Source organism: Notothenia rossii, assembly GCF_949606895.1.
Source record: "Notothenia rossii genome assembly, chromosome: 6".
NCBI lineage: Eukaryota > Metazoa > Chordata > Actinopteri > Perciformes > Nototheniidae > Notothenia > Notothenia rossii.
Genome location: NC_136909.1, coordinates 76,375,831 through 76,397,829, shown reverse-complemented (window position 1 = coordinate 76,397,829; position 21,999 = coordinate 76,375,831). Strand labels below are relative to the sequence as shown.

At 40.6% G+C, this 21,999-nt stretch overlaps 1 protein-coding gene across 2 annotated transcripts in view; it reads right to left on the bottom strand.

The window, feature by feature from the left end:
* Positions 1-21,999, bottom strand: part of LOC307044922 (SH3 and PX domain-containing protein 2A-like) — a 45,901-nt gene that overhangs the window by 10,845 nt on the left and 13,057 nt on the right. For both annotated transcript variants that reach the window (XM_079690367.1, XM_079690368.1), the window contains exons 6-7: positions 18,488-18,519; positions 10,685-10,813 (exon numbers count right to left, since the gene is read on the bottom strand). In XM_079690367.1, coding sequence (XP_079546493.1) covers positions 10,685-10,813; positions 18,488-18,519 — 161 coding nt within the window. The remainder of the gene's footprint in view (positions 1-10,684; positions 10,814-18,487; positions 18,520-21,999) is intronic.

Below are 21,999 nucleotides of genomic sequence, written 5' to 3'. Positions count from 1 at the left end.
TTGGGTGGATCCTGAGGGAAGGATGCTTTTAGTGCCTGGCACTTTGAGACATGCTGGCTAGGGCTCAGGTATGCAACACGCCATGTAATTTGCTCAGTCTTTGCTGTGGCTTGAACAAAACCTCATGCCAATACATCAGGAAAAAATAAAACGTTGTCTACAATATTCACGACCCCTTAAAAAGACTTCCTCTTTCCATAGTGGAGCTAAAATGTTGTGAGAAGATTCAATTAGTGTCACCTCCGCCAAGAAGGTGATGTTCTTGGTTTGTTTTGGTTGTCAGCACCATCACAGAGAAACTACTACTTTTCATAAAACCTGGTGGAAGAGTTTAGTATGGGCGAAGGAAGAAGACATACAAATTTGGAGCTTATCCGAATAATGGGGTGAATATGTGTAATATTTTTCATTTATGGAAACAGCCTGGAAAAGGAGGTCAGTGCTCTATGAGTGCCCTTGAGTTAAATATAAATTACACTGACATCCTAATAAAAGGAGCTATTTACACCATAAGTGTATTTACTACACTATATCTCACTGGGTCACTGAGAACATTTAAATGCATGTTAAGTGTTAAATGAACGGCAAAGGGCAACACTTGCTACATTAATAGTTAATTAAATTAAACTGGCTATTATAAAGAAAGGTCAAATTGGCAGGAGTAAAAAGACGTGCCAGCCCAGTGAAGGAAAAACCTTACATTTGCAAATTGCCATTTTCCCACTGACTTGCCTGCTTAGGGGAAATGTCATTCTCACCTCAGCAAACCGACACTTAAAGAAATGTAAGCAGTGGTATGAGAATAAGGTGTGGAAATGTAGTTTAATTTAGAGAACTTGGCTGTGAGTCTGACTATATACATACGCAGCAAAGACACATTGCCATGTTAAAAGCCTGAGTAAATATATTCTGTTATTGATGGCTAGGGCTGTCTTGCCTGTATTTCTCAACCATCCTCCATATGGCAGGTGCTTAGGCTGAATTCACTGAACCTCAAAAGAAGCAATAAAAGTTCTTTTAAAAACGCACACACATTACGCAAGTGCCAATTTCCTGGTCGTTGCAGGTTTATATCATGCAGGTCGCAATTATGTAAAGTGTAGAAAAAAAAAAATACTTCTAAATGAGAAACCTGCTCCATATCTTTCATCGCATGTATTCATTCACAGTGTTTGCTCTACACACCTCCAAATAACCAGCTCCATAAATCCTTGTACAACCAATGCAAAATGTAATTGTGCTGAAACCATGTGGTGGATATGAACTATGATTTAAAGTGAAACTCACATATGGTCGTCACATATTGTATCCTGTTATTGTGATAATTCTTGTGGCATATTTCTCCATTAAGGCTGGGAGGGGAACATGATTCCTGAAGATTGGATAATGTCAACCCAGGGTTATCGTTTGTACATTCTTCATGATGACACACACCTTAAACTGAGGTCATAGCAAAAGAAACAGCTGTTTTTTTGGGTCTCCTGTTGCCAAGACATCAATTTTACTCAAAGTTAAAAGGTTAAAAGTGAAGCTCCTGTGAGGTTTGAGACTAAAGTTTTGGAATCAGATGATGAAAGACCAAATGGCAGATAATGGAAATACGATTAGGAGAAGAACGTGTTTTTTCTTCCTTGAATACAGATGGCAGGGATTATCTGTACAGATGTGGGAGGAACGAAGATTAAGGAAGCATACCTTGTGTCTAGAATTATGTGCGTGGGTTTGTCGAATAGAGAGAGCAGACATATGTTAAATGGAAAGCTATATCTATGTCTTTATCTGTGGCTTTTTATCATTTCTTTCAGTATTTTAGTCTTCATCCCAACCTGCTTTCCCTCATGTCTCAGTCTCACTGCCTTGCTACTCACATAAGGAAAAAGAAAATTCTTGGAAAGCTTCGGCACAGTTTCAACCGCAAAGGAAAAAAAAGAACATGCTGACTGGCAACACAAATAGCTAAACATTATTCAAATCGTACGAATAAAGCTACTCAGTAAAAAAAAAACGTTTGAGCAGAGTTTAGTTTCGTAACCTCGACAGATAGGGGGTCAGTGGTTGCATAAGACAATAGCTGAACCCACAACTCTCTGGTGGAGAGGTCATATAACACCATCACATCATAGTATCGAGACCACAGACATCAATATCCAATGTGAAAGCCTTGGAAAGGAAGAAGTCAAACGGTTTGTCTTGAAAACACTGTTGTATTTTGTTACAAGGACTTCGGGAAAAACGGAATGTTTAATGTAGAGCTGAGGGCGAATTGCAACTAAGTTTATTCCTCAGTAGCCTGCTGTGAGCTGCAAAAACTCTGGTCGTATCAATTTAAGTACGTGCTTTATTCCAATCATTTCTGTAATAAAAAAACGAAAACGATGATGTCAGCCTTATTTTGCCAGCATGAAACATAAAGATCTAGTTTTTAAAGCAAAAATGTCTTTCTCGAGGAGAAAGCCTGCATCAGAACCTCCTATAATATTTTATATCTTGTAATTCCCTGTAATCTCCGATGGTTGCGTGGCAACTTGGCGCACAGAACCCAAATTGGCATATTTAAAGTTTGATTGAGGCGAGGGCTGTCACCGTTTAGATATTTTTACAACACTATTATTGAGGACAAAATAATTCCCAATAATGATTCTGTTGTGATAATGGTAGAACATTTGAAGAAAAAATATATAATAATATCGTCCGTCAAATTAATCTTTAACTTTGTGTGTTTTGTCTCTTTTTGGCAAATGCATTACACCTGAAGTGTAGGAAGTTGGACAGAGCCCGTAAACATAACCATAAAAAAGCTTGATTACAGAGGTGCTGGATTATTTACAAAATATTATCATTGTGTATTATTAAGATGACATCAATATTCAAGTTTTTGAATATTATGGTCATCTGATACCGGTCATTGCCGGTATCTGATGACTAACACTTGAGGTTATACGGACATAGAGGGCTAGGTGTATTTTGTTACTGTCGGACGGATTAAGGCTAGCTGTTTCCTACTGTTTCCATTCGTTTGTGCTAAGCTAAGCTAATCGACTCCTGGCTGTGGCTTCATGTTAAATTCACATTTACCTCTCCACCAGAAAGAGAAAAAGCACACTTCCAGAAATATGTTACTGATTGCAAAGCTTTTCAAAATGGATTGTTTCTTGAATGAAGACAAATCAATGTTTGTTATTTCAAATGAAGATTTTACAGAACTTTGACAATGCCAGATGATAAAATGCAACTGAGATATTCCTGCAGCCAAGAAAGTAAAACTTTGATGCAGTTGTCTCTCTGAACTTATATTCTTTCCATTGTACAGACATAGAAAGAGAGCGAGCAGCATTTCTGAGCTCTGTGTCTCTGATACAGTATCTGCCATCTGGAAACTCTATCAGCTTTAAGACCTGGGTTTCATTTTTACAGTAATCAACAACAGATTCTCAGCTGCAACAAGAAACTAGATTTATGTCATTTCGGGTTTTTCCTAAGGTGACTGGATGACCTATAAAACAAAACCGCAATCTTCGTATACAATCAATCACCTAAGAAATATCATATATAACACAATGTGACATTGCAATGCTCTACTCATTCCGACAAATGCATCATTTAGACAAATTGACCTCAAACTGTGCAGAGAGTTTTTTTTTGGAGTAACTCTGAAATACTCACTAAGGATTTCTACACATCTAGCATGAGAACCACAGATTCAGCTGCACAAAGAGGCTGTTTTTCACGACCTGAAATGATGAGGAATGCAATGGCTCAGCAGTCCTGCAGATATCTGACACCACTGTTGAGTAGAGTAGGAGAAAAACCCCATTCATTTCCAGCTTCTGTATTCATTAACAGTGGATTCAGTATCAGAGCACGGGGGGGGAAGGTATTCAGCCCAATATACACACGTTTCCAGTTTTCATAAAACACTGGGTTTCAATTACCTGGGAGTCTATGGTAAGAGGGAAGGGCGGAAAAAAACCCGGCACAACTCGACTTTCAAGAGCTCGTGTTGACCTAAGGAACCACCTTCTCTCCCTCCCAGCCTCTGAAAGGATCCCCTCATGGTCTCAACTAAGGCTGTGTGCTCTCCAGGCTCCACTGATTTGGACACACAGCAGTCCTTGAGTTTCTGAAAGACCACCCTTTAAAATACTGGTTTAACTCAATGGTCAATTCTTGAGTGAGACACAGAGGCACCTTTTTTGGCTGCAGTCGGATTTCTGTGCGCTATTATTACCACTATTTGTACTCTTAAATACTGTTATTAATCCTGTTATACAACTCCTCTGCTTGTATGCAGCAGCAGTAGAAGTCTTGAAGAGCTAAAAACGCAATTTGCAAACCTCCCATTTAAGTTTCCGTATCTAAAAATACAGGATAAGGTTAATTCCTTGAAATGGTCATTAGTTCTTCCTATGGTAAGCTGAAAGAATGTGGTAGATGGGGATCACTATGAGTGGATGATGTGGTTTCCATCTGTTGCTGGTTCAAAGGTTTTTACTTAAAAAAGACTTTTAACACTTGGAAAGTCTTCTGTATCATGTCTTCGGTGGTTCAATGACAAGAATTATAGGGTTTTTCGTCTTTTGTACAAGGAAACATGTTCTTGCTGAAACTGCACATACCATTCTGCATAAACTGAGAGTTTGAGAACGAACAGTACTAGATGTTCGGAGCTGACCTTGCCCCTTATCCTCCTGCATCAGAGAACATTTGGAAAGGAAAGTAATACATTCAGCTGTCAGACTTGCAAGAACTACTGTTGCTGAAAAAAGTTATTTCCATTCTCTCATTAACTCGCTGAATATTATGGCAACACGCCTTTTTGTGCCTTTATCTAGGTACAAAGGAAAGTCATCTGTAACTCTAAGAAAGTGTTATATGGAGGGCCTAGAATTGTTTCCCAGGAGGAACAATACATCATGTAAACTGCAAGCTACATTTATTACATTTACCAAGGTTATGTCTTCCATATTTGTTGTTGTCCATACATTATAGCTCAAACAAGACAAAGAAGAAGGTTGATGATATTCGCTCTTCTTTTTTTGACTCACCTTTACGCACCGCTGGGTCACCAGACCCTCCCTTCACCCACACACTGACCTCCTTCTCCCCTCTCTCTCCAAGTGAGGTTCTTACCCTCGTTACCTCTGCCCATCCTACCACCTGTCCTCTGGACCCTATCCCCTCAAACCTCCTTCAGACTATCGCTCCTGATATTCTACCGTTTCTCACCCATTTCATCAACACTTCTCTAACTTCTGGTCACTTTCCAAACAGTCTCAAGGAGGCAAGAGTAAACCCTCTCCTAAAGAAACCCACTCTCAACCCGTCTGATGTTATAAACTACAGGCCTGTCTCTCTCCTCCCGTTCCTTTCTAAAACACTTGAACGCGCTGTCTTTAAACAACTCTCCTGTTATCTCCATCAGAACAACCTTCTGGATCCGCACCAGTCTGGTTTCAAGGCAGGTCACTCAACAGAAACTGCTCTTCTTGCTGTCTCTGAGGAACTGCACACTGCTAAAGCAGCCTCCCTCTCCTCTGTCATCATCCTTCTGGACCTGTCTGCTGCATTCGACACGGTGAATCATCAGATCCTCCTTCGCACTCTCCAAGAACTTGGAGTTTCAGGCACTGCACTTTCCCTCCTCACCTCATACCTAAAAGACCGCACCTACAGGGTAACTTGGAGAGGGTCCGAGTCCGACCCTTGTCAATTAGCTACAGGGGTCCCTCAGGGCTCTGTTCTTGGTCCCCTCCTCTTCTCCTTGTACACAAACTTGCTCGGGTCTGTCATTAGCCCGCATGGTTTTTTATACCACTGCTACGCTGACGACACCCAACTAATTCTGTCCTTTCCCCGCTCAGAGACCCAGGTCGTCGCACGCATCTCTGCTTGCCTAGCAGACATCTCTCAGTGGATGTCTGCTCATCACCTCAAGCTCAACCTTGACAAGACTGAACTGCTTTTCCTTCCGGGAAAAGATTATCCCACTCTTGACCTAACAATCAACATCGGCACCTCTATTGTTTCCCTGACTCAGACTGCAAGGAATCTGGGTGTGACCCTAGATAAGAAACTTTCCTTCACAGCAAACATTGCTGCTACAACCCACTGCTGCAGATACACGCTTTACAACATCAGGACGATACGTCCCCAGCTGACCCAGAAATCAGCGCAGGTTCTGGTCCAGGCTCTCGTCATCTCACGCCTAGACTACTGCAACTCCCTCCTGGCTGGTCTACCTGCATGTGCCATCCGACCTCTGCAGCTCATCCAGAATGCAGCGGCTCGTCTGGTCTTCAACCTTCCTAAATTCTCCCACATCACGCCGCTCCTCCGCTTCCTTCACTGGCTTCCAATAACTACTAGAATCCACTTCAAGACACTGGTACTTGTGTACCATGCTGCGAATGGATCTGGCCCTTCCTACATCCAGGACATGGTTAAACCGTACACCCCAGCACGTGCACTCCGCTCTGCATCAGCCAAACAGCTAGCTGCACCCGCACTGCGAGGGGGACCCAAGTTTCCATCAGCAAAAACACGTGGGTTTGCTATCCTGGCTCCAAAATGGTGGAATGAGCTCCCCATTGAAATCAGGACAGCAGATAGCTTGCATATCTTCCGGCGCAGACTGAAAACTCATCTCTTTCGACTCCACTTCGAGAGATAGAATTACTAACAAAGCACTTATATACTAATAAAGGGCTGGCTTATCTAAAGCCAGTTGAGTAGCACTTGAAATGTTTGGCTCTATGAAACCTGATGTACTTATATGATTCTGTTTTCTTCAAGGTTGTATCTTCCTGGTCGAATGTACTTATTGTAAGTCGCTTTGGATAAAAGCTCAGTTAAATGCAATGTAATAATGTAATGTAATGTAAACAAGAATCTACAGTATACAAGCAGCTCTGTAGGGCTGTATTTAGACACAGCAGTACTTTGCACTAGCGCAGCTAAAAACAATTCAAATAAGTTAAATAATCTGATTGCCCAAAAAATCAATTCCATGAACTCAGTAGTAGTGATCTGGATTTGGAACTTTTGCCATGACACACATAGTTCCTTCAAAGAGTGAGTGTAAGTCTGTGCTCTTGGAGTAAAGTCAAAAAGAGCCTGCCTCTCTGAACATCGAGCTCCAGCTGAGCTGTAAGCCCTGAGATCATCTTGCATCCAGCCTGAAGACGGAGAGCGCAGACATTACTGTACTGGTGGGTACTTTTTTTCCTTGTGAAGTTAAAGAAGACATCCTGCACATCCATCATGCCACGCTGAGGGCCAGACCTGCTTAATCTGCCAGGATTTGACTCAAGTAATCTCTAAGGGACGTCAGCCAGGAAGTCAAACATCTCCTGCAGGATACCGCTGTTCCCTTCCAACTTCTCCATGACTCACATTCATCAAACTTGAAATCCTTTGTGTTTGTGAGGACGAAAAGGCCTATTTTTATATAGATAAGTTTACTGTGACTCTTCAGGCTCTTCTTGAAATTCTACCTACTCCTCCCTGCTTAATTAAGCTGGGTGGAGCAGTCAATACATACTGTACACGGGTGGTGCCAGAGGGTCTTTGGGGAACTGGAGGGACTGAGGGATGTGAGCCGGCCTCCCAAAAACAGACTGGCATTCCTGGAGTTGATTTGGCAGATTGTAATTCATAGAGGCTGATGCAGACTTGGAAAGGAGACAAGTTTAACCCTGACTGGGCGCAGTGTGGCTAACACTGCCCTTGAGGTACAGGCAAACCAGCTGCAATAAGTGCAATATTTCCAGAAGTGACTGCAAATTATTTTTCCTTTCCTACATGCTACTCCATTAACGGGCAAAGTTTAAACTGCTGAATACATCTGAGCATTCGAACTGACCGACAAGGCTGCTAGCTTAGCGTTGGTTAACATCTCTCCAATACAGTGTAAACTGAGGAGGCATCCTGGCGGATCCATTAAGCCATTATAATGAACCAACCTTTCCGAACCACTAACTTTGGCAGGAAATGGCTTTTTCCATTTTCACCCAGATTTTCTCCCTGTACTACTCTCTCCTCCTGAGCCAGCATTTCCCCCTGGCAAACTTTCATAAAATAGACAAATAAAATAGCTGCATAGGGAATAATGGCAGAATAAAAAATGTTTATTGGTTCGACAACACTATATTGTTATGCCTTTATATTTGGCTACTTTATATTAATCCATGCATTTATTTATATCATTATTTTTGCAGAAAGTAGCTCCTATTATTCTTTGTTTTTAGAGTATCATTCCAAAAAACCTGAATGCTACAACTAAACATCAAGCAATCATAGGTATACCCTGTTGATTTATAGCCTACTGCACCATACCAAACACTAACAAAATCAATACAAAAACGGTACTATCGGAAACAAAGGCCAAGACACAAACTGTATCGTTGAGCCACTGCAATGGAAAATACTGCCTTGGCTCTGAACAGCAGGCTGGAAAAGTGGAGAAAGCTGAGCCCTCTTATAGGTCTGACCTACATTCACTGTCCTGTTGAAGGCATACGTTATCTAATCCAAGGTAAGGAAAAGTCGATAACTGCCCTGGGCTGCAGTCACAGCCAACATCTATGGTACAGTATAGCTTTAACAGCAGGGCTTCTGTTGAGGGACTAGGGCAAAAATAATACAGAGCTTTAGTTTTTCCTTTTTACTGTAGATCTGTCAGTGTTACACTCTCATATACTCACCTTTTCTGCAAAAAAACAGCCAGACTTCGATGGCAACATGACAGCATACAGATATTTTCCACTCACTGCATTCAAAAACTCTGCAGGGGGAAACCACGCTGCTTTGAATTTACTTTAAGCTTTAAAAAGGAAAATATGTGAATAGCTGGAAGCTCAATAAAAATCCATTCAATCCTTTTATGATTACAAATGTAAAAGAAACCTTTTAACGCGTCTAACGCAACATATTCACTCTGTAACTCGCAGACCAATCTGTCAGAAACTATTAAAGGGTTTTATACTTATCCTGCAAGGGAATGAATGCTAAATCAAATGGGCTCTGAAATCTTCTTAGCACACACCTGGTCTTGTTTGTATTGGCAAAGGGAGATGGAGGGATGTCCCCCAGCCAAATGGAGCAGATTTAGTCGACTTCCATTGCAGGAGGTGTTGAGATTTCCATTAAATGCTAGCTGTGCTGCTGGAAACAGTCTCCAAAGCAAGATGTAGGACTGGGTGGGGGGGGTATTTAGGTCAGATCACTGTGAAAGTGTCCGTCAGTGTATAATAAAACTGTCAAATAGCCTTAGGATGGGTTTTAAGGAGCTTCGACTCTTCTGTTTTGCTTTCTAGAAACTCCTGACAATTCCAACTGAGCCAGAGATGAATGAATGAGCTGAGTGAGAGATGCAACCAAATATAGCCTTTCCATCAGAGAATAGGATGAAACAAAGCAATAATAACATTGAAACTAAGCTACGGTAATAACACGAAAGCCTGGAAAATCATAAATCTGCAATGAGACCATTGAAGTGCATGAGTTTCACATTCTGCATGCATCATCAACACACACATCAACCACCATAACTTTGCACATAGACCAACTGAAATGCAAAGAGAAAGGGGCCTCTACTTAAAAGCGCAGGACCATGCAGTTTGACTTCATGGAGGAAAGCTCTCACATAAGGCCCCCCGATAAAAGGACTTCAAGGTGTTGGAATATCCGCCTCACTGTGGCTCCCCATTGGGTTGAAATCCTACTGGAGTAGGGAGTGAAAACAAATACATGAACCCGAAGGCGGGACACGTGACACTTCAAAGCAATCCTACTTCACAGACCCTCTTCCTTAAGGCCAGTGTGGCATGGCGTTTCACTCACACCCATCATGAAACCCAAGTCCAATTGCCTTTCTGGTCACTATTTCCTCAATCCCCATCCTCCCACTGAAGAACACATGAGTCCCATTACAGTTTAACTGTCTCAGCACACCATTAAAGCTCAGACCCTGTTCCTGGGCCTATATATTTCCGGTCATTCCTGGGCTTCGTATAGCAAATTCCCTTCAAAAATAAAAACGGATTCGGGCAGGTGCTTAAACCTGGTGGTTTTACAACTATTTGTATAGTTACCCAAGACACATGAATTGATTCAATATAGATTTTCCGGTATCATTGTATCATATAGTGTGAAACTATCTCACCAGATTTCATATCATTGCATTTGAAATATAGATAATCCAACCGTTATTTTTGTAGAATCATATACACTATTGCTTAATCAATGATTAAGTTGTTTTGACTCATCAAACATGAAATATTGTCACATATATCCTAAAACATGATCCTGGCTCTGTTTGCTATGTTTTCCCAGAGGTTAAAAAGCTGACTAAGGACTCTCTGCAGCTGGTATTTGTAAATCCGGCATAGTAAGGTGGAATAATTAATATGACTCTGGAAGACATTCCTCTTGCGAGAGGCAACATTCTGGCCCTGGGCCTAAACCAACAGTGGGAAACACAGGGCTGACTGTAGGCCAAAGTGAGCCTCAAGATGGGGCTAAATAACAGCTAGCTGTAGACAAAGGAGGTAAAAGGGTTGAGCTTGGAAAATGCAAACAGTCAGCATGTTTGAAGAACTATGGAAAGACTTTGTTTATGTCTGACATGCATGTTGCCTTTTCCTGCTCAACATGTCTGTGTTGTGCTTTTGTTTTGATTACTCACCACTCTCGCTCTTCTCAATGACATCGACCACCTCGCCCGCTTGAAGGCCGATTTCTGAAGGCTCTTGTTTCTCGTAACTGGCCACCACCACGTACTGTTCCAGGATCATGGGGTCCGAAGCATCCAGACCTGGGGTTGATGGGAAAAAACATGCCGTCAGCCAGCTGCCAGCCATAGGTCCACGAGAACCGCTCCTGGGCACTCGTTGTGCCATAGGCCACACTGTCTGTAGAGCTCAGCCAATCACAATAATCACAGGGCTCAGTGCATCTTCCTGGGAGTCTAGCCATAGAGCTGCATCCCCCTCCAGCCCAACAACAAGGGCAATGGAGATGCTAAAAGTCTAAAAAAAGGAATCTCTTGCAGTAGAGTGCAGGATCAAGCAGTCAAGTGAAGATAATCCATTATGTGTCACTGAAGGGGCCTCCTCCTGATGTGGGACAAGACCGGGTCAGTAGATGCAGGTTTACATTAACACAGTGGAAAGAGGAACAGCAGTTAGAAAGCAGAAGGGGCTCTAGAAGTGATAGAAAAGTGGGCTTAAGCCAGCTAAGGACAGGACAGTAGAGTGGGAGAAAGAAATGGTTTCCCTTGGAAAATAAACCATCTGCTAAAAAGCCTCCTTCTCCTCAGTTGGGGTTGGAGCAGGAGAGAGAGTAGGGGGTTGTGTACGCCAATCATAAGAGTCGGCACTAGAGGCCTTAAATAGAACCAGATGAAGGGGCTGGAGCTGAGCTCAGAGGGATGGCCTTCTGTCTCCATGAAACACTAGAGCTCTGACTACAGCGTGCAGCACAGCCAATGGAAACCTCTCTTTCTGTACCTCACTGAGTTAACCATATAAACACCAGCAGTGACTTAGTTTCACAGTTTGTGCAGGCTTTCATAACTTAGTCATGTCCACTACTTCAATAAAGTTTGGTTACTCTAACTACAGGAGGGTTTTGTTACGGATATTTCATGTGTGAATAGTTAATAAAAGCATATATTGTCCTATACATTACAAACATCTACGACGTGTTTTGCCCCACACGAGTAGGGCTGCATCCTCTGAGCCTAGCTGAAGACATAATCTTGAAGAATCCCTAAAACAAGCATAGCTGAAGACCCTAAAGCACATCTAACAAGCGTCAGCTGGAATCCAGACATAAGCACAGCTGACATTCAGTTCACACATTAACAAGAGCTTCAGCCGTCCACTGAGTTCAAAGCTGCAGACAGAAAGCTACTGTATGCACACTTTAGATTATATCTGTTTACACTAATAACGCTGCTACATTGGATGCACAATGTACTTTTATGGTGTGTTTGAATAACAGGATCTACAAATCACAATCTCTATTTATGGTCACAGGCTGCTTTTACTGGAGTGCCATCACTGTGGTGTAAAGTTAAATATGTTGGCTCCTGACTCACATGATCAACAAATATTTCCAGCAAGAAAATGTCACAAGGAGAAGAGAAAAGCCGCTGTTTTGGAAAAGTTGGTCAAGACAGTTTCTGGAAAGAGGAACTTGTGTAAAAATTAGGCTGGGAATAAGAAGATTCAGTCCAACACATTGAAGGTTGAAGTCTTAGATAAGAAATGACACCTTGGTTTGAAACATAATTTCTCCAAAGAGCTTCAGACTGAAGATTAACTTTGATCTCTTGGGATGATATTTTGCAATCAATTTGGGATCAAAATGAACATGTCAAGGAGCTCATAACTTATGAAGAAGAATTCAACAGCTTTAGCATCTCAAATGCTAAAACTGCCAAAGAGTTTGACACTGGATTACTGTGGTTGGGCTGCGGTTTGAGAAGCCTCAAGTTATTTGTGCAAGATGTTTTGCCAGACCACAACGTTGGGTGCAGAAACACTGGAAAGAACACATCATTTAAATGTTGGTTATTGCCTTATTTTTCTTCAAAGTCAAATATGACAGCAATAACTTGAGTTACAGCAATCAGTGATATTTGTTTTGACATTGACATTATTATCGGTAATGTGTGGTTGAGTGGTTTGTTTCAAATCACAGATCAATTAGAACTGATCAATAATAATGATGGCTCAACATTGACATGAGAGGACTGTATCAAACATATTTGGCTGTAACGATGTTTACTATTCAGAAAAGTGAAAACCTAAAATGTCTTTCAGTACTTAGTGATTTTATATAAGTCAGTCAATATACTTCCAGTAAAGGTTGTTTTTTAATTAAATACATTTAAAAAGGGTATTTTCAGACATAATTATGCAATATTATGGGAATTTGAATATGTCTACATCAAGTCTCCAGGCATTATCTTTGGTCCTGATTTACAGATGTATTGGTTTGCAGTGCCTTGACTTTGAGTGCTATTTAAATTAGCTACTCATTCCATTACACTTTTTCATAATCAGTAAACTGCCTTCTACTCAAACTGCAAACATGTTAACCTTTCCTTGCCTTTGCTTGCTTATTACTAAATCTGACTTTGAAATAAAATATAGACCTCTTGGGAACCCAATCATAAATAAATCTGCTATCCTGGACATTTTCTTGTCAAATAAAATAAAAGAACAAAAACAAAAACGTGTAGTAAATCAGTTGGATATAAAACTCTGCAGGTCATGACCTCATAAAACTATAATCTATGTAAAATTAGGAGAATAGATGTTTCTACAACCAATAATTAACTACTGCGATGAGTGAACACTAAATCTGAGACCTGAGGTGAGTGAGTAAAGACTTTGTCAGCAAAGTCAATAGGCCTGAAAAACAAAAGCTAATATTTCACTCTCATTCAGGAAATGAAATGTTTTGCAACAGCAGGAAGACAGAGCCAGAACCGGGAGAACATGTGTGAGAAAAATGGGGTGAAAGAGTATTGGACAGGATAGGTCTAATTTCAAATGAAGTGTGTAAAAAGAGCTGTGAAATGAATAGTGTAAAGAAGCTTCATAAATTACTGTGTACAAATCAAAGTCTCAATGAAGTGCTTTAGCCCAGTAAAGTTACAGTACTTTAATAAGTCACTTCCTGATAAGGGTGATTTCACATACAGTAGTATTCAAAGTTAGAGAACAGTGATTTCAGATATTGAGCTTAATTAATGGATGCATGGAAGAAGTTGTTAGCCTAAAGCAATGGTTGAAATAATATGCTTATAGTGGTAGTTGTACAAAAGCAAACTTAGCCATACCAACTTGTACTATCCAAATACTATGAGATATATAGCTTTTTACATGATGGGTGGTGTTGATGAAAGGCTAATTAACTGATAGAGCCGTGGGGGTAGGAACTTGCTGACAAAAAAGGTTGGGAACCATCATCGAGTGTTTAAGTTTGCATGTCTGTTTATATATCTAACGTTTTATGTATGCACAACGTAGATCCAAGGTATTTACGAGCTATGAAAAGTAAAGTATTTTCTTCTTGGCTTCCACCAGATAGCCCTATTAGCCACTCGCTGTGTTTATATCTCTCCTCACTCAGATTTATACATGTGCTTCCTGCTCCCACCCTTGCACTCCCAGATGTCCTAACTCTATCCACCCCCACTAAGCCATCATCAACTCCATCCAAAGTTGATGACAGTACGAAACGTTGCAATAATTCATCACCAAGAGGAGGAAACCAGGCAGTCTAGTCTAAGACATTCTTTTTCGTCAGGATCAAGTATTTTGCTTGATAGCATAGTTGGCATTGGCCATATTTTGAACCTTAGGGTAGCTTTAGGATCAAATTGGCAAAGTGCAATCCCTTTGTTTGTCTCATCAGCAGCAGATGTGCAGTTGGATTAGAAAAGGACACAGGACTGGGGTTCAATGTAGTACAGATGTACTCATGTCATTGAATCAGTATGTGGCCCTGAGGGAGAAAGGGCAGACCACAAACAATTAGTACAGAAACGTTCAGCAAAATCATAAGACAGCTCTAACAAGGCTCTTCGGAACTGTCTAATATCTTAATCATATTTACTTGCACTCTAGTTAAAAGTGTAAATGCCATAGAAGGTTTCACAAAGGTACATCAGACAGCAAAGCTTTGGAAAAATCTCAAACCGACATTGTTTTTGTCCATGTTTATACGTGAGCGCTCTTTTGCAAACAATTGTAAACACTGTGCCTTCAAACACATACGTATATACAGGTTACAGTTGGCGGTGATAATAAAACAGGCACCCACTTGTAAAAACATCCCTCCATAACGCTACGTGAGGCAAGAAACTCCACATGGGAACCTTTAACTTTATTAGTTACCATTACACTGGATGTTGCAGATATAGATGGTTTCCAAGAAAGTCTAGCATCAAAAGGAAATGCTAATAAAATCCAAATCCCTCAAACCAACCTTCCACTTCATCATGTTTTCCAGTAGAAAATCTGACGCCTTTTACATTCGACTACTGTATGTGAAGCAAAAGCAGAGCCATCAAATAACAACCTATGCCTATAACTGGACTTACATAGAATTACAAATAAATAAATAAACACACATGTCTTATCTCATTCATTACTGAACCTTTTCTGTCTCAAACGTGTTGTTTTGAGCATTAAGCTTACAGTAAGTTCTGCCTCGAGGGCGGGAGTCCACCGTGACAAATGGTCACTTATCAGAAACAGAGAGGCCTCTATTGGATCTGCTTTCAGCTGGAGGTGGGGGAGGAGCTTTGACCATGCCAGAGTTATAACTTGGGGGAGGTAGGGGGCTGCATCTTTACACTGATCCTTAAAATGAACATCAATATCCATAACTTGGGGGCGAAAAAAAGTCAAATGCAACACTTGATTTAAACCTAGTTCAACGCACAAAGTTCATCTTTCGGCTACTGTGAGACTCATTGTGCATAGAAGAGTGGGGGCTGTTCATTGAAAAAGAGGCACAGTGCACGGTTGTTAGACAGATTTGAAAGTGGTCATTTGCTTTAATGATTTCCTATACCGGTTTAAAATCTTAGCCATCTGTAAATACAAATAAACACAGACCTCTTGACCCGCCCCGCCATCTAAGTCGTGAACACATTAACCCAACAAGCATGCACATACACCAATTACAGTACGCGAACACCCACATAGACACAAACCCATGCACACATACACACTGTACAGGCCCCCGGAGACCCGCAGCTCAAATAAAGACAGCGAGTCTGCACATATAAACACACTCCCTCAGTCCGTGCGCAACACTGAAATGGTTTCCACTTGCCACGTAAACCTCCTCTCCTCTCCAGCTGCTATTCACATGCACTACACCCCTGAGTGCTCCGTTTCTTTCTCTCTCCAACTCATTTTCAAACCGTCTCCTGCTCATCTCACTTTCTTTGTTAAATATACAGATTATCATTGATGATTTAAAGATGAACTGGCTTTGCAGAACCCTCAACATCCGAAAAAGTAAGCAGCAGTTGATCCCAAAATCTGAGTAAATTGGAATCAGATTGTTTTCTTTAACAGTTGCTCTTTTCTTTCTTGTATGGATAGAATACTTATTTCATCACCATGGTATCTTGTCAATTAAAGACAATTCATTTCCTTTAGGGTTTGAATATGGAAGGGTGTCTTTTTTGATCAGTCCGAGTTATCTGAGAGGGATTTACTCGAGCCTAGCTTAGTATCTGCACTCAATCCAACAACATCGTTAGACATAGAAGATCAATAATGCAGACTTCAACCTCATACTGTGTGAAGTCCCAGTTGGACGACAATAAATTAGATATGGGCCAGGATCTTGCTGAAAACATATGAGAGATGAAATCCCTACGTTCATAACACAATTCCCTTCCAAATGACTTTTTTCGCCAAATGGTCTCTATCACCCAGTTTCCGTTCTATAAAAAAGAGAAATGACTAAATACAATGAGATAAGATAAAACTGTATTCATCCCAGGGGCGAAGCTGAAGAGCCGGAACAAACAGAAAAACAACCAAGATGGAGATGAACATAATGATATTGTCAATATCAACATCACATTTGTTCTGCTTGCCAGGTAAACATAGCTTCTAGTCAAACTTCTAACCATTGCAATTTTGTGGTGAAGGGCTACATTCTCCTGTTCAGGGGCTCAGTAGCTCTTATGGGAAACCTGCACCATGTAATTATGTAAACCATAAGCTGCAGCTCCAGCACAAATTCACCACAGACTCACTGCACTTTATCTGCTGTCCTCCTTCAAAAGACAAAGATCAATCTTTGAGCTGCGTTCACCGCTAACGTCCAGCACGGAGACTATGGTAAGGGTTTAGGTATAAAGTATGGAGGGCTTGTACAGTATGTTCTGCATTTAAACTGTGAATATTAAATCATCTTAAGCACAAGACGTAAAGTGTGTTATCTTTTGTTTTCCCTGGTGGTTCCAATTATTTAATTGTAAGCATAAATATACATACAGTACAGCAGATAATGTGTTTCATATTAAGCCACACCATGAAACAGCTGAAAGTGTGCATGCAAACGCGAGGCAGCCGACATAAATATAGCTGGAAACCAATCTAATATCTTGCACAGACCGAATGTAGGTTACTCACACACACACACACACACACACACACACACACACACACACACACACACACACACACACACACACAGCTGAAATAAGACAATTTTTCCATTTCGCTATGTAGCTGGAATTCCCTGTTACGTAAAGCCTCAATACGATGGAACATATAATGAAATTAGGTTGGGGTCTTATTTCATTTGGTGGCAACTCCATCACAGCTTTTCCTCAGTATGCATGGACCACAGAAAAATTAACTTGCAGGTCATTTAGTGAGACTTTTGCTGCCCAGCTATGTCATTTGTAACTGTGACAGATTGAAGAAAGGATGGCCACAGCAGCTTCGCATCTGATTGCAGGGCTAGCATGTAATTTAGTAATGCGTGTGGGTATTCTGAGACTGCATGCAAGTGCACGCGCATACAAACACACTTGCACAGCTGTTCCCTAAACTCCTCTCATGCCTTTCCTGCTTCCTCCTACGCTTGTATCCCCATGCTCAGTTGAGTCACTCATTCTTTCTGTCTTTCTTACACTCTCTCACATACAAACATAAAGCCTATAGTCAACCCTGGAAGAGCAAACTGGTCGGTTTCTCCCACGTAAACACGGTTTTCTTAACCATTTCATAACAATACAATGATCTAATGTTAACCAAAATCGTGTTGGATTAGGATGAATTTGGGAACCATGTAATCTATAAAGCTTAATTGTTCATTGCCCTCTTAAAATCCAGTACAAGTCTTTTATGTAGGGCTGCAACTATTACTTGTTTTCATCATTGATTAACCCTCAAAATTAGTTTCTCAATTCATTTTTGTTTGTTGTGAAAAATGACATTCACAATTCCCTAGAGCCCATCGGAATGTATTCAAAGTGTCCAAAACCAAAATATTTGAAATATAGTTTCTTACGTGATGAAGGTAATCATCACATTCTCTCATTTCTAAAGCTGGAACCAGAGAATATTTAAATGTTGTACTACAAAATATCTTATCAAAATAATGTAGTTGCGGATCAATCAACTAATTGTTGCAGCTTTATTTCAAACAGTCTTATACCTTGTCATAATATTTTGCTTAAATTACCCACAATGCAATGTAATTCACAACAGTTCAATCAGAGATTTGGGTGTGTTATGCTAGCAGTATAGCGTTGACGTGCTAGCCTGGAGAACAACAACAGACAGATGTCATCCAGATGTTTTAAATGTTCAAACTTCAATATCATTCAAGTAGCCATTAAACACAGTAGGGACAAAATACAAATGGATGGCTCATATAATAACTTAAACACAGATTCTACTGACCAAGTTAAAAAAAGATTTCACATCCTCACCTGATTTCCGTTTGCCGGATCCTCCACAGTCCCTGAAAAGAAGACAACACCAGAGGAGCATGGTCAGTATCAGTGTGTGTGAGCATTAATACAACCTGATCAATGTAGGAACTGGTTAGAGCTGAATCTCTGTCTGCCTGGGACCATCTGAGTGCAGTTGGCACACAAGTCCCAGCCAAACCCTTGTTGAGAATGCATGCAGAACTTGACCCGCCACTACCATAGGGAGAGAGACAGGGTGGGATACAACGTACAGTAAGGCGTGTGTGGAGGATTACAGTAAGTGTGTACGAGAACAAATCTATAGATCTTCTAGCCAAATACTGCCATGAGATAATGTCTCTATGGCAGACATGGTGTGCAGCTGCCTATGTTTAACAATACAGCAATTATTTACTTTACAACACTATCATATCCCCTAAGTAAGTCCCATTCATGTTTACATTTGAAAGCGTCCTTCTGTTGCCAAGCACAAAACGCTGAATGATGAGAAATAGTGTCAATGAACCCACTCTGTGTTGTCACACTCATCCGGGTCAAAGAACCCTATTTTGACATTGGCTACATGGATATTAACTGTACGCGTCTGTCTGCTCCTTTTTGTCTGCTTGATTTCTATTTAGAGTGGAACACATCATTTGCATATGGTTAAACCTGTCACTGTTGTTGGATCTATTCAGCCGTAGTTAGTCATTTAGAAGCAAAAACAAACTAACAATGGCACGATGAACACAGTATGAATACATTAAAAGACATTAATTAAAGTGCTGTCAGTTCAATTTGAATGCTCATGCCTCATGTACTGTAATGCAGGTACATAAGCGATGACACTGCACATAATTACTTAATCCTGTTTGATGAGAATTTGTTATAGAATTGACATGCATAAACGTTTCAAAACAGAGCAGTGTTTTCTAAAGCTGGGCCTTTATTTATATGTGTGGTTTGTAGCTTGTTGGCTGACTGTCCTCATGAGCACACTGAGGAGAAGCCGAGGTTTTGACACAGATGGGAACAGACACCTGGCTCTCTGTAGAGGCCAGCAGCAGGACTGGAGCCATGGCCAGTTATGGATATGAGTGCATGTTTGGATAAACCTTGTCCAACATTCACCAGGTTACAGTTTGTGCATCTACTCTGCAGGTTTCATTGATTTCAGTTAACAAGGAAAGTAGAATTTGTAATAGCAATGTTCTAAGTATGTCATACTGTACTAGAAAGAAAGCTGTTTTACACTTAATGGACAATAATAAAAATGACATTAAAACTGTTATTCAGTGTCATCATCAAATGATTCCCATTTAAGCTAAGCAACTCTTACTGCCTCCTCAAAACATTTTTACCAATAACTTTATTCGTGTGTTATTTAAGATAAAGTCATTTGTTGGCACAACGCTTCCCTTTTTCCAGATGCGTGAACAAATACAAGTTATGAGATACTTCCAACCACTTAAAGTATGTAATAGCTCCCTGCTCAGTTCAGCTGCATTACTTACTCAATTTTGTAAAAGAACAACAAACTAAATTGTATTGTGACACTGCAAAAAAGAATGTTTATATTCTATCTTCAAGCTATGTTCATAGTGCGGAAATTCATTTGAAATAAACTTTCTACATGAAAAGATAAGCCGAAAACAAAAGAGTGGTAAACATTCTTGCTGAGCCAAATTACTTTATAGTTTATTAAAAATATTAAGCACAGTCAGAGCAGATGATGCAAATTGTCCCTTAGAAGAAACCAAATGTGTTTTAAATCAAAACAGCACGCATGTCATTCAGCTCACAGATTATTTTCAGGACAGAAAGGAGCTCAGGGTCAGTGGTGGTAATTATTTAGGTAATGTAGCATAAACACTTGGATACATTACATCAGTATGTTTATTGATTCGGTTTCAGGCATCGAGACAACACGTGAGACAAATGAATTATAATACATGTTATACATCTCTAAAGTATTTCGTGAGGTGTTTATTTAGCCAATATCTGGTAGGGTGGGGATGAAACTGGGGGAAGCACTATACCATAGAGGGTTGGGGAGAAATGATGGGGATAAAGTGGATGCTTGACCTGCCTTGCTAGCTTGCGACCCTTCCAGCTCAGAGCTGGAATAATACTCTTCCCAGGAGAAGACCGAGCACAAAACGCTGGCTCTAAATGCTTCCCTCCTATCACCAGTAAAATCTAATAAATGAGGAGAAGGTAAGGGGAGCCAAAATATGTCCAAACATATTAAATGCTTAAGACTGTGCGCCAATGTTTTAGGTGTACATTTTAACCTTTAGTTAGCAAGCCAACGGAGAGTCACAGAAGTTGGGAGATAGTCTTTACAGTTTTATAAACACCCATGCCCGGAGATGCATGGGCTGAACACGTCATTTAATATCCAAGCCCCGGGAGAGTCCATCCTAAGCTTGAGTTGAGAATAACCATCTGTTTGCACATAACTGCAGCTCACTCTTTGTAGGTGGGCTTATTAGAAATGGAATGTGTGAGACGTTAGTCCTTTGCTCACGTTTCTCAGCCAAGTCAGAGAACTGAAGGGTCCGCCTAATTCATGTTTACAATACACAGACACTCCTGCCTGACCTCAGATTAACCTCTGCAGGAGTGACCTACAGTTTAGAGGTCAATATGTCAACTTCATTGAGCAGGAAATCATTATGATTATGCGCAGAGGTCTGATTTGCAAACTGAAAGGGTAGGTTGTTTTGATTGGCACATCATTAAGATGCAGTGATGGATAAGGATTATAAAGATATGCAATTGTTAGCTGAGTTATTCATCAGTGGGCCTGCTATTGACCAAGTTGATGGACTCAGAAATGCCAATGGGTTCCAGGCACTGTGTTGTTGCTGCTCACTGTTTCTTAAAGGTTAGGGTGGACCAACTGCTAAGGAAACGTTAAAATAGTGTGACTTTCATAATTCTAATCAAAAGTACAAAAAAGCAAAGTCGAGGTGCAGAAACGGCAGCAAAATACATTTAGAAAAAGCATGGGCTGGCGTTTACCGTTCACATTATTCCAGCAAAATAACTTAAAACTAACTTTTAATTTAAATAATCTTATCTCATTGCCAAGCTTCAAATCTGCATAATTGTCAGGGTAGCTTTGCAGAGTTGAAACAATGATTGATGAAAAAAAAAAAAAAATGTAACTCAATAATTAAATACAATCTGCATATGATCTCAGTAACATTACATTGAGGTGCCAATCAGGACTCCAGGATGTAAAATTACTTGTAAGACAATTAAAAACATGATTTCTATTCACACACACACACACACACACACACACACACACACACACACACACACACACACACACACACACACACACACACACACACACACACACACACACACACACACACACACACACACACACACACACACACACACACACACACACACACACACACACACACACACACACACACACACACACACACACACACACACACACACACACACACACACACACACACACACACACACACACACACACACACACA